Source organism: Danio aesculapii, chromosome 19 (assembly GCF_903798145.1).
Source record: "Danio aesculapii chromosome 19, fDanAes4.1, whole genome shotgun sequence".
NCBI lineage: Eukaryota > Metazoa > Chordata > Actinopteri > Cypriniformes > Danionidae > Danio > Danio aesculapii.
The window spans coordinates 42,068,165-42,081,245 of NC_079453.1; the positions used below are offsets into that span (position 1 = coordinate 42,068,165).

At 36.3% G+C, this 13,081-nt stretch overlaps 1 protein-coding gene across 1 annotated transcript in view; it reads left to right on the plus strand.

Annotated features, from left to right (window-relative positions):
• hepacam2 (HEPACAM family member 2) overlaps nucleotides 1–13,081 on the plus strand; it is a 33,951-nt gene that overhangs the window by 4,658 nt on the left and 16,212 nt on the right. The window contains 2 exon segments of the mRNA XM_056479748.1: nucleotides 8,794–9,153; nucleotides 10,912–11,196. Coding sequence (XP_056335723.1) covers nucleotides 8,794–9,153; nucleotides 10,912–11,196 — 645 coding nt within the window.

The following is a 13,081-nucleotide window of genomic DNA, read 5'->3' on the forward strand; positions in this document are numbered from 1 at the left end:
TTTAATCACTTTATTTAAGTAAAGTCAACTAATCGCTTTTAAAGCCACAGGTTTAATCACTTTATTTAAGTAAAGTCAACTAATCGCTTTTAAAGCCACAGGTTTAATCACTTTAAGTAAAGTCAACTAATCGCTTTTAAAGCCACAGGTTTAATCACTTTAAGTAAAGTCAACTAATCGCTTTTAAAGCCACAGGTTTAATCACTTTATTTAAGTAAAGTCAACTAATCGCTTTTAAAACCACAGGTTCAATCACTTTATTTAAGTAAAGTCAACTAATCGCTTTTAAAGCCACAGGTTCAATCACTTTATTTAAGTAAAGTCAACTAATCGCTTTTAAAGCCACAGGTTTAATCACTTTAAGTAAAGTCAACTAATCGCTTTTAAAGCCACAGGTTTAATCACTTTATTTAAGTAAAGTCAACTAACCGCTTTTAAAGCCACAGGTTCAATCACTTTATTTAAGTAAAGTCAACTAATCGCTTTTAAAGCCACAGGTTCAATCACTTTATTTAAGTAAAGTCAACTAATCGCTTTTAAAGCCACAGGTTTAATCACTTTATTTAAGTAAAGTCAACTAATCGCTTTTAAAGCCACAGGTTCAATCACTTTATTTAAGTAAAGTCAACTAATCGCTTTTAAAGCCACAGGTTTAATCACTTTATTTAAGTAAAGTCAACTAATCGCTTTTAAAGCCACAGGTTCAATCACTTTATTTAAGTAAAGTCAACTAATCGCTTTTAAAGCCACAGGTTCAATCACTTTATTTAAGTAAAGTCAACTAATCGCTTTTAAAGCCACAGGTTCAATCACTTTATTTAAGTAAAGTCAACTAATCGCTTTAAAAGCCACAGGTTTAATCACTTTATTTAAGTAAAGTCAACTAATCGCTTTTAAAGCCACAGGTTTAATCACTTTATTTAAGTAAAGTCAACTAATCGCTTTTAAAGCCACAGGTTTAATCACTTTATTTAAGTAAAGTCAACTAATCGCTTTTAAAGCCACAGGTTCAATCACTTTATTTAAGTAAAGTCAACTAATCGCTTTTAAAGCCACAGGTTCAATCACTTTATTTAAGTAAAGTCAACTAATCGCTTTTAAAGCCACAGGTTCAATCACTTTATTTAAGTAAAGTCAACTAATCGCTTTTAAAGCCACAGGTTTAATCACTTTATTTAAGTAAAGTCAGCTAATTGCTTTTGAAGCCACAGGTTTAATCACTTTAAGTAAAGTCAACTAATCGCTTTTAAAGCCACAGGTTCAATCACTTTATTTAAGTAAAGTCAACTAATCGCTTTTAAAGCCACAGGTTCAATCACTTTATTTAAGTAAAGTCAACTAATCGCTTTTAAAGCCACAGGTTTAATCACTTTATTTAAGTAAAGTCAACTAATCGCTTTTAAAGCCACAGGTTTAATCACTTTATTTAAGTAAAGTCAACTAATCGCTTTTAAAGCCACAGGTTCAATCACTTTATTTAAGTAAAGTCAACTAATCACTTTTAAAGCCACAGGTTCAATCACTTTATTTAAGTAAAGTCAACTAATCGCTTTTAAAGCCACAGGTTCAATCACTTTATTTAAGTAAAGTCAACTAATCGCTTTAAAAGCCACAGGTTTAATCACTTTATTTAAGTAAAGTCAACTAATCGCTTTTAAAGCCACAGGTTTAATCACTTTATTTAAGTAAAGTCAACTAATCGCTTTTAAAGCCACAGGTTCAATCACTTTATTTAAGTAAAGTCAACTAATCGCTTTTAAAACCACAGGTTCAATCACTTTATTTAAGTAAAGTCAACTAATCGCTTTTAAAACCACAGGTTCAATCACTTTATTTAAGTAAAGTCAACTAATCGCTTTTAAAGCCACAGGTTCAATCACTTTATTTAAGTAAAGTCAACTAATCGCTTTTAAAGCCACAGGTTTAATCACTTTATTTAAGTAAAGTCAACTAATCGCTTTTAAAGCCACAGGTTTAATCACTTAAGTTAAGTAAAGTCAACTAATTGCTTTAAAAGCCAAAGGTTTATTTGAGTAAACTCAATTAATAGCTTAAAAGGCAACGGGTTTACTTTAAGTAAAGTCAACTAATCGCTTTAAAAGCCATAGGTTTGATAACTTTAATTGAGTAAAGTCAATTTACCGCTTTAAAAGCAACAGGTTTAATCTCTTTAAGTAAAGTCAACTTACCGCTTTAAAAGCAACAGGTTTAATCTCTTTAAGTAAAGTCAACTAATCGCATTAAAAGCAACAGGTTTAATCTCTTTAATTAAGAAAAGTCAACTAATCACTTTAAAAGCAATGGGTTCAGTCACTTTAAGTAAAGTCAACAATTGCTCATTTCTAATTTTCAGAATATCAGATGTGAGAAAAAGCTCAGAATTGCGAGATATAAACTCAAGGAAGAAAGTGAATAAGCGCAACTTGGATATATGGTGATATATGCAAATGTGGTCATTCACAAATATTTTTTTAACAATTGGAATTAAATATATTTGCTCTAATTTTATATACACTCATCGGCCACTTTATTAGGTACACCTGTCCAACTGCTCGTTAACGCAAATTTCTAATCAGCCATTCACATAACAGCAACTCAATGCATTTAGGCATGTAGAAATGGTCAAGACGATCTGCTGCAGTTCAAACCGAGCATCTGAATGGGGAAAAAGGATGATTTAAGTGACTTTGAATGTGGTTGTTGGTGCCAGACAGGCTGGTCTGAGTATTTCAGAAATGTCTGATCTACAGGGATTTTCACGCTCAACCATCTATTGGGTTTACAGAGAATAGTCCAAAAAAGAGAAAATAACCATTGAGCTGCACAAATGCCTTGTTTATGCCAGAGGTCAGAGGGGAATGGCCAGACTGGTTCAAGCTGATAGAAAAGCAACAGTTACTCAAATGACCACTCGTTACAACCGAGGTATACAGAAGAGCATCCTTTTAGGACCACAGTGTACCCATCTTCTGATGGCTACTTCCAGCACTGTATAAGTTTACTGTACTCAAATGGCCTCCACAGTCACCAGATCTCAATCCAATAGAGCAACTTTGGGATGTGGTGGAATGAGAAATTCCCATCATGGATGTGCAGCTGACAAATCTGCAGCCACAGTGTGATGCTATCATGTCAATATGGACATCATAATCTCTGAGGAATATTTCCAGAACCATGTTGAATCTATGCCACGAAGGATTAAGGCAGTCCTGAAGGCAAAAGAGGGCCCAACACTGTACTAGTAAGGTATACCTAATAAAGTGGCCGGTAAGTGTATATGTTGTTCATATATTATGATACATCTGATTTCTGTATGCGAAAAGTTATCAAATGACTTTGGTTGAGTTATCATTTTAAAGCTATAGTTCACCCAATCCTATAACCACTGACTTCCAGAGGCATTGTTTTTTTCCTACCATGTAAGTCAGTGGTTATAGGTTTCTAACATTCTTCAAAATATCTCCTTTTTGTATTTAACAGAGTAAAAAACTCACGTTTTGAACAACTGAACGGTGATTAAATGATGACAGAATTTTCAGTTTTGGGTGCACTGTCCCTTTAAGTAAAGAGAGCGTTCATTTACAGTTCAGTCTGGTGTGTAATTTTATGCTTGCCAGCGTTAATCTGGTGATCAGTGAAACTGTGGTCTCCATGACTTCATGTAAAGCCTGATGTAAAGACTGAGTGTTTGCTCACGGACCAGTTCAGACAAATTAGAGAGGACTTGATGTTTGATAACTATCATTCTGAGAAGCCGGTAAATATTTGCTCATGCAGGTACAGGATCAAGTGACGAGGGCAAAGCAGCGGTGATTAAACTGCAGATCTCTGTGTGTGTGTGTGTGAACTAATTAATGATGTGGATAAATCCAGTGTGATGCCGCTTGTGTGAAGACTGGTTGTGTCAGACTCAAATTTCCATTTTTCAGTTAATTGAAGTAACTAAGGGCGGCATGAGGGCTCAGTGCCTCACGGCAAGAAGGTCGCTGGTTCGAATCCCGGCTGGGCCAATTCATTTCAAATCATTTCTGTGTGGAGTTTGCATGTTCTCCTTGCGTTCGTGTGGGTTTCCTCCAGGTGCTCTGGTTTCTCCCACAGTCCAAACACATGCTCTATTGGTGAAATGAACAAACTAAATTGGCTGTGTGTGTGTGTGTGTGTGTGTGTGTGTGTGTGTGTGTGTGTGTGTGTGTGTGTGTGTGTGTGTGTGTGTGTGTGTGTGTGTTGTGTTGTGTGTGTGTTTCCCAATACTTGGCTGTGGCTGGAGGGTATCCGCTGCGTAAAACAAATGCCGGTATATTTGGTGGTTCATTCCGCTGTGGCAACCCCTGATAAATAAGGCACTAAGCTGAAGGAAACTGAATGAATGAAGTAACCTAATGAGTTGGTAAACTTAGATTCGCTGTAGATTTAGATTCATGTTTTATTCAGCTATTTCAATGGTAATGAGAAACATTACAGTTTTTCATGCAATTCCGTTTGCCCCAAATTACCGAAAACATTGAAATTCAGCAGTTGGTGTATTGAGTTTAAAGCTGTACATGTAGTGGGTCTTTTGTACTTTGTGGACAGTCCTGTGAACTCAAAACAAATAAAAGATTTGTGCTGCTTATTCAAAGTACTTATTTAAAATCAGCTTAAACAACATAATTCTGGACATTTTTGGAGGGAAACTTATTTTTTATGTTTAATCCACTTAAATTTGTTACTTCTATCCATCCATCCATCAGTTGTTGCTGTTGTTAGTCTATGCTATCCATCCATCCATCCATCCATCCATCCATCCATCAGTTGTCGCTGTTGTTAGTCTATGCTATCCATCCATCCATCCATCCATCCATCCATCCATCCATCAGTTGTCGCTGTTGTTAGTCTATGCCATCCATCCATCCATCCATCCATCCATCGTCGTTGTTGTTAGTCTATGCTATCCATCCATCCATCCATCCATCCATCCATCATCGTTGTTGTTAGTCTATGCTATCCATCTATCCATCAGTTGTCGTTGTTGTTAGTCTATGCTATCTATCCATCCATCCATCCATCCATCCATCAGTTGACGTTGTTGTTAGTCTGTGCTATCCATCAATCCATCCATCGGTTGTCATTGTTGTTAGTCTATGCTATCAATCCATCCATTCATCCATCCATCCATCCATCAGTTGTCATTGTTGTTAGTCTATGCTATCCATCCATCCATTCATCATCCATCCATCCATCAATCAGTTGTCTTTGTTGTTAGTCTATGCTATCTATCCATCCATCAGTTGTCGTTGTTGTTAGTCTATGCTATCCATCCATCCATCCATCCATCAGTTGTCGTTGTTGTTAGTCTATGCTATCCATCCATCCATCCATCCATCCATCCATCCATCCATCCATCCATCCATCCGTCCATCAGTTGTCGTTGTTCTTAGTCTATGCCATCCATCCATCCATCCATCCATCCATCCATCCGTCCATCAGTTGTCGTTGTTCTTAGTCTATGCCATCCATCCATCCATCCATCCATCCATCCGTCCATCAGTTGTCGTTGTTGTTAGTCTGCTATCCATCCATCCATCCATCCATCAGTTGTCGTTGTTCTTAGTCTATGCCATCCATCCATCCAATTATCCATCCATCCATCCATCCATCCATCAGTTGTCGTTGTTGTTAGTCTATGCTATCTATCCATCCATCCATCCATCAGTTGTCGTTGTTGTTGTTAGTCTATGCTATCCATCCATCCATCCATCCATCAGTTGTCGTTGTTGTTAGTCTATGCTATCCATCCATCCAATTATCCATCCATCCATCCATCAGTTGTCATTGTTGTTAGTCTATGCCATCCATCCATCCAATTATCCATCCATCCATCCATCCATCCATCCATCCATCCATCAGTTGTCGTTGTTGTTAGTCTATGCTATCTATCCATCCATCCATCCATCAGTTGTCGTAGTTGTTAGTCTATGCTATCTATCCATCCATCCATCCATCAGTTGTCGTTGTTGTTAGTCTATGCTATCTATCCATCCATCCATCCATCCATCAGTTGTCGTTGTTGTGGTTAGTCTATGCTATCTATCCATCCATCCATTCATCCATCCATCCATCCATCAATCAGTTGTCATTGTTGTTAGTCTATGCTATTCATCCATCCATTCATTCATCCATCCATCCATCAATCAGTTGTCGTTGTTGTTAGTCTATGCTATCTATCCATCCATCAGTTGTTGTTGTTGTTAGTCTATGCTATCCATCCATCCATCCATCCATCCATCCATCAGTTGTTGTTGTTCTTAGTCTATGCCATCTATCCATCCAATTATCCATCCATCCATCCATCCATCCATCAGTTGTCGTTGTTGTTAGTCTATGCTATCTATCCATCCATCCATCCATCCATCAGTTGTCGTTGTTGTTAGTCTATGCTATCTATCCATCCATCCATCCATCCATCAGTTGTCGTTGTTGTTAGTCTATGCTATCTATCCATCCATCCATCCATCCATCCATCAGTTGTCGTTGTTGTGGTTAGTCTATGCTATCTATCCATCCGTCCATCCATCAGTTGTCGTTGTTGTTAGTCTATGCCATCCATCCATCCATCCATCCATCCATCCATCAGTTGTCGTTGTTGTTAGTCTATGCTATCCATCCATCCATCCATCTTTTTTAACCGTGACTGTGTTTAATTTATGCTTAGGAATAAAATTTAAAAGTTTTCTGAACTTCTCCAGTGAATCCATCCATGCGTTTTACGTCTTGACTCGACAGGGCCGTTGCACTGCGCAAAACTGCTTATATGCAGGGATGGGCAAAATGCATTGAAGTACATTGAAAATAAAATACCAAATACATCAATTTTACATGTATCAAAATAAACTATAAAATACTGCAACCAAAAATGTATCAAAATAAAATACCTGTATTTTGTATAAAATACTACAAACTACTTTTACAAGGAAGCATGACTTTTTTTCGTAAACTTTCCATCAACAGGCATATTGGTACTATATAGTATAGGCATATAGTACTATATCTCTTCATTGTGTTTCCATCCATTGCGTGGCCAGTAAAACTGCCACCATCTTTTAACAGTCTTATATTTTAAAAGGGTGATATATGAAGTAGTTATTTAAATGTTTTGATTACATAAGTATTAAAAAATATTTATTTAAAAAAATTAAGTGAAAAAAAAATTCTGAAAACTACTAAAATATACAGTTTTAGTACTTTAATTCACACATCATGTTTTAGCAAGTGTTCTCTTCAATGCACAACATAAAATATGATATCTCAAAAAATGGAGTTATCTGTTTTTGCAAAGGAGTTTTTGACCAGCTTGTATAGACTGGAGTATTATTATATATTTGTGTCTAATATACTGGATTGTGCCACTTTGACATGTTTTGACAAGAATATTTCCTCTTCAATTAACTATACCTGCAGATCAACTACTGGCATTTGAAACAACCAATGAAATTATAATGTCGCCACTGTATGACTTATTTTTTATGTTGTTTGTCTTATTTTCTTGGTGTCTACAGTACATCAGCAATCCATCCAAAACTACTATTATTTGTGCAGTTTACTTATTCTCCCAAGAGTTTTTCAGTTCTTCTTTAACTGGAAGAGTCCTAGTTTAACCCCTTCGTCAACACCATTACACCATCTGAAGGTTTATTTATTTATTTATTTTTTTAAACTTTCTTTGCATTTCCACCTGTAGCACTGAGAGTGGGACTGATTATGTTCTATAGGCTCCTCAAACTGTTCTTAAGGACTGATATTTTATTCCATCTAATTACTTAAGCAAAGATGCTGATGCTGAATTGTACACTACAGCTGTTACATATTACTGGTCTAGGCATTGTGCAGTATTCTATTTTCAATGATTGTTGACTTACTTTTAAATATACCCATGCCGTTTGTCAGCTATTTTCTTTATGTGTGCATAATTTCCATCCATACTCCAAGCATTGAAGACCTTCTTGGTCAAATTTCTGTTCTGTTCCAAGACAAGTAACTAGTTCCAAGACTAGTAAGAAAGCACCTATCAGAGGCCGCGTTTTTATGATGTCATCATGTAGATTTCTTACAAAGTACTTTACAGTATTTTAAAATACAAAAATACAAGACACTAAAGTATTTTGATACAAAATATAAAAATTTTCATAAACCCTGTCAAATACAAATCACAAAATACTATTTTGTATTTCAAACACGTATTTGAAATGCATGTATCATAAACTGCCCATCCTTGCTTAAATGTATGTATTTTTACTTACTGTTGAAGTCAAAATTATTACTGTTCTTTTTCAAATCTATTCCAAATGATGTTTAACAGAAAAAGAAATTTATAGCAGTATTTCATATAATATTTTTGATTATTATTATTTTTTTTTGTCATTTTTTGTAATCCATTTAAGGTCAATATTATTATCCCCCTTAAGCAATATTTTTTTTTTCAGTTGTCTACAAAACAAACCAGCATTATAGAATGACTTGCCTATTTACCTTGCCTAATTAACCTACTTAAATCTTTAAATGTCATATTAAGCTGAAAACCTAGTATCTTGAAAATATTTAGTAAAATATTATGTACTGTCATAATGGCAAACATAAATCAGTTATTAGAAATGACATATTAGAAAATATGTCTGAGTATATAATATATATACTGAGTCTGAGTATATAATATATATATATATATATATATATTGTATATATAATATGTATATATACAAAATAACAGTATATTATTTTGACATCATTAAACATCATTTACTGCTCTCTTCTGAACAGGCACCGACTCTGAATACATTCAGCTTCAGCCCACGCAGCATGGCAGAAAAGGGGACTCTATGGTGCTCAGAGTTGAGACTCATTTTAATGTCAAGGATGTGCCGTTCCAGGGATCCTGGTTCAAGACCAAGCCCAAAGTCACTCCTTTGGTCACTTTCCGGTTTTCTCCCAGTACAACCAGTTCCATCCCCAATCTGCTAGTGAAGAACATCACGATGCAGGAACTGCCTGATGTTTCACTGAAGTTTGTGGATCTGGACGAAGACACAGAGGGGGAATACGAGCTGCAGATCAACATCGTTTTTAATGAAAACGCTCCTCCAGTTTCTGTCACTAAAACAGTGACGGTTACAGTAAGCGGTAAGAGGATTTTTGGGTTGTCTGTCTGTCTGTCTGTCTGTCTCTATGTCTGTCAGTCTGTCTATCTATTTGTCTGTCTGTCTGTCTGTCAGTCTGTCTGTCTGTCAGTCTGTCTGTCTCTATGTCTGTCAGTCTGTCTATCTATTTGTCAGTCTGTCTGTCTGTCTGTCTATCTATTTGTCTGTCTGTCTGTCTATCTATTTGTCTGTCAGTCTGTCTATCTATTTGTCTGTCTGTCTGTCTATCTATGTATCTGTCTGTCTGTCTGTCTATCTATTTGTCTGTCTGTCTGTCTATCTATGTATCTGTCTGTCTGTCTGTCTGTCTGTCTATCTATTTGTCTCTCTATCTGTGTCTGTCTGTCCGTCCGTCCATCTATCTCTGTCTGTCCATCCATCCATCCATCCATCCATCCATCCATCCATCCATCCATCCATCCATCCATCCATCCATCCATCCATCCATCCATCCATCCATCCATCCATCCATCCATCGTTCTATCTGTCTCTCTCTCTCTCTCTCTCTCTGTCTCTCTATCCGTCAGTCCATCCATCGTTCTAACTATTGTTCTATCCCTCCATCCATCCATCCATCCATCCATCCATCCATCCATCCATCCATCCATCCATCCATCCATCCTTCCATCCATCCTTCCATCCATCCTTCCATCCATCAGATTTCTTTTTAACAGAAATTCGGTCGAATCCACCGAATAAAATGACAACTTTAAAAATCCTGAAGTGTTTTGTATTTGAGGGCCATATTCATCAGACATTCAGCTTGTATTTTTGATTTTATTTTTGTGTTTTAAACATCGCCTGTTTTACAGTTTTTCTCAGTCGCTTTGGTGCATTTTTTTTCACAACACTATTTACATTTTCACAACAGTTCATGCATCATAGTAGCAGTTACTCATTCCTTCCAACAAATTGTACAAAATGAAAATGGTGAGTGGCTAGTAACGTTAGAAAACTACTAACCACAGTGGCTGGTGATCAAAAAATTTAATATGAAGCCCTTGTTACAATAATAATAAGTCAATAACAAAAAGATAAGGGGGGTGGGTACACTGTAAAAAATTATACCTATAAATTAGCAGTTTTCCGTATTTTGTGATTCCTGTTTTTTATTTATTTTTTATTTATGCTTTTGAATTGCATTATGAGACCTTGATATTTCTTACTACAAATTTTAACCTATTTAAGTTAAAAAAATACTTTTATCAACGTTTTTGACAGTTTAAAGTGATATATTGTCTGGGTTGGAGTTGTATACCGTGCAAAAGTCTTGTAATAAACTCCAGTACATTTTCTATTATTTTACAGACTAATTTCTCTCTATATTATTTCTTATACATTATATTATTCCAAACTACTAAAATGTCAATAGAAGTCACTATGTTAAACTGTAGAGTTGAATTTTTATCATCAAAAGTCGACAGAGCATAGATCAAGGTCCAATAATGAAATTCACAACCGTAAATAAATGGAAAAACACTTTACACCAGGGATGTTCAAACTTGGTCCTGAAGGGCCGGTGTCCTGCATATTTTAGCTCCAACCCAAATCAAACACACCTGAAGCTAATCCAGCTCTTACTAGATGTACTAAAAAGTTCCAGGCAGGTGTGTTGAAGCAAGTTAGAGCTAAACTCAGCAGGACACCGGCCCTCCAGGACCGAGTTTGGACACCCCTGCTTTACACTAACAAAAACGAATAAGCAGCAGGGTTACATTTTAACATCTTTTCTGTTTTACAGTACCGGTCTCCACTCCTGTTATCAGTAAAACTCCAGAATCTGAACTTGTAGAAGACCGGGACAACGTAACACTGACTTGCTCTGCTCAACACGGCACGAAGATACAGTACAAATGGCTAAAGGACAACATGTTGGTTGGTCCAAGCGAACGGCACACATTCTCTGAAGATAACGGGATGCTTTTCATAAACCCCGTCAGGAAAGAAGACATGGGGCAGTACGTTTGTGAGGCTCATAACCAGATCAGCAGAGCACAAAGCCAACGGTCTGATCTCAGCGTGTTCTGTGAGTATCTGTCATCGTTTACTGACCTCAAGCTCATTTATCATCTGTTATCATGGCTGGTGTCGTTATTGGACTCTGTTCCTCCCGCAGCCTGAGAATCCTTTGCTGTTTGCATTGTTACTCAGACGTTAAACATGATCTGTGCATGACGTGTCATTTATAATAACTGAGAGATGAATGTGGGTTGAGTTATTAAAGGTTTCAAAGCCTAATGTTGATGTATACATCAAATTAACTTTACAGAAGGGATTTTAGAGACATGGATAGTGTGTCCACAATATATTTGTGAATATTAAGTTAAATTAAGTTAAAATGTGGGTGAAATCATGTTAAACATATACTTATTTTAATCTGACCTTATTAAATATATGAACCCGGAGCACAATACCAGTCCTAAGAATTAGTTTTAAACAAATATAATCCTAAATAAATAAGGCTTGTTAGGATAGAACAATATTTGGCTGAGATACATCCATTTGAAAATATGTATGCTAAAAAATGTAAAAAAATATATTTTTAAAAATGAGAAGAAAAAGCCTTAAAACTGTGCAAATTAAGTTCTTAAAATAACAAATTATGGGTTGAGTTATTAAAGGCTTTAAAGTGTAATGTTGGTGTCCACATCAAATTAACTTTACAGAAGGAATTTTAGAGCCATGGATAGTGTATGCTAGGAAATTGTCCATGATAAAAATGTTAAAAAGGTGCAATAATCTGAAATAACACACTTATTTTGACCTGAACTTATTATTAAATATATATGATTCCAGATCACAAAACCAGTCCATAAAACCATAAAATCTGAATAAATAAGATTTGCTAGGATAGGACAATATTTGGCTGAGATGCATCAATTTGAAAATATGTAGATAAAAAAAAAGCAAAAAAAATGAGAAAAAATACCTTTAAAATTATCCAAATTAAGTTCTTACAATAACAAATCGTGGGTTGAGTTATTATAGTGTTTAATACACCTTTATTTGTATAGCGCTTTTACAATGTAGATTGTGTCAAAGCAGATTCACATAGAAGATCATAGTAAATTGAATCAGTGTTGTTCAGTTTTCAGAGTTTAAGTTCAGTTCAGTTTAGCTCAGTTCAGTGTGGTTTAATAATCACTACTGAGAGTCTAAACACTGAAGAGCAAATCCATCGATGCGCAGCTCTACAGATCCCGAACCATGCAAGCCAGTGGCGACAGCGCTGAGGAAAAAACTTCACCAATTGGCGAAAGTTAAGAATTAAAAAACCTTGAGAGAAACCAGGCTCAATTGGGCACGACCATTTCTACTATAGCCAAACGTTCTGTGCAGAGTTGCAGTCAAGGCACCGGAGGCTGGAACTGAAACTCAGCGAAGACTCATCAGTCCCTGGAGCACAGCGAACAGTCTCATGCTCTCCACTCCTCCATGATCACCACAGCAGCTGCTCAGGATATGGCCTGGTCCAGGATATGGAAACCTTGGGATCATCTCATCGTTGGTCTTGGATTGAATCAGTAGCGCTGCATAGTCTGAGGGCCTCAGGATGAGTATCCCCAGGTGGAAATAGAGAATAAAGAGAATAATTAGCGTAACTGCTATTCATAGTGTATATAAATGAGATAAAGAAACCTGTGTCGAGCACATTCATGTATCATACCGCTAAGTGATGCACTGGGTGTATTGCTTTTTATAAAAAGATGGGTCTTTAATCTAGTTTTGAACTGCGAGAGTGTGTCTGAGCCTCGAACATTATCAGGAAGGCAATTACAGAGTTTTGGAGCCATAAATGAGAAGGCTCGTCCTCCTTTACTCGACTTTGCTATTCTAGGAACTACCAGAAGCCCTGAGTTTTGAGATCTTAAAGAGCGGGTTGGATTGTAGCGAGACCGAAGGATATATAT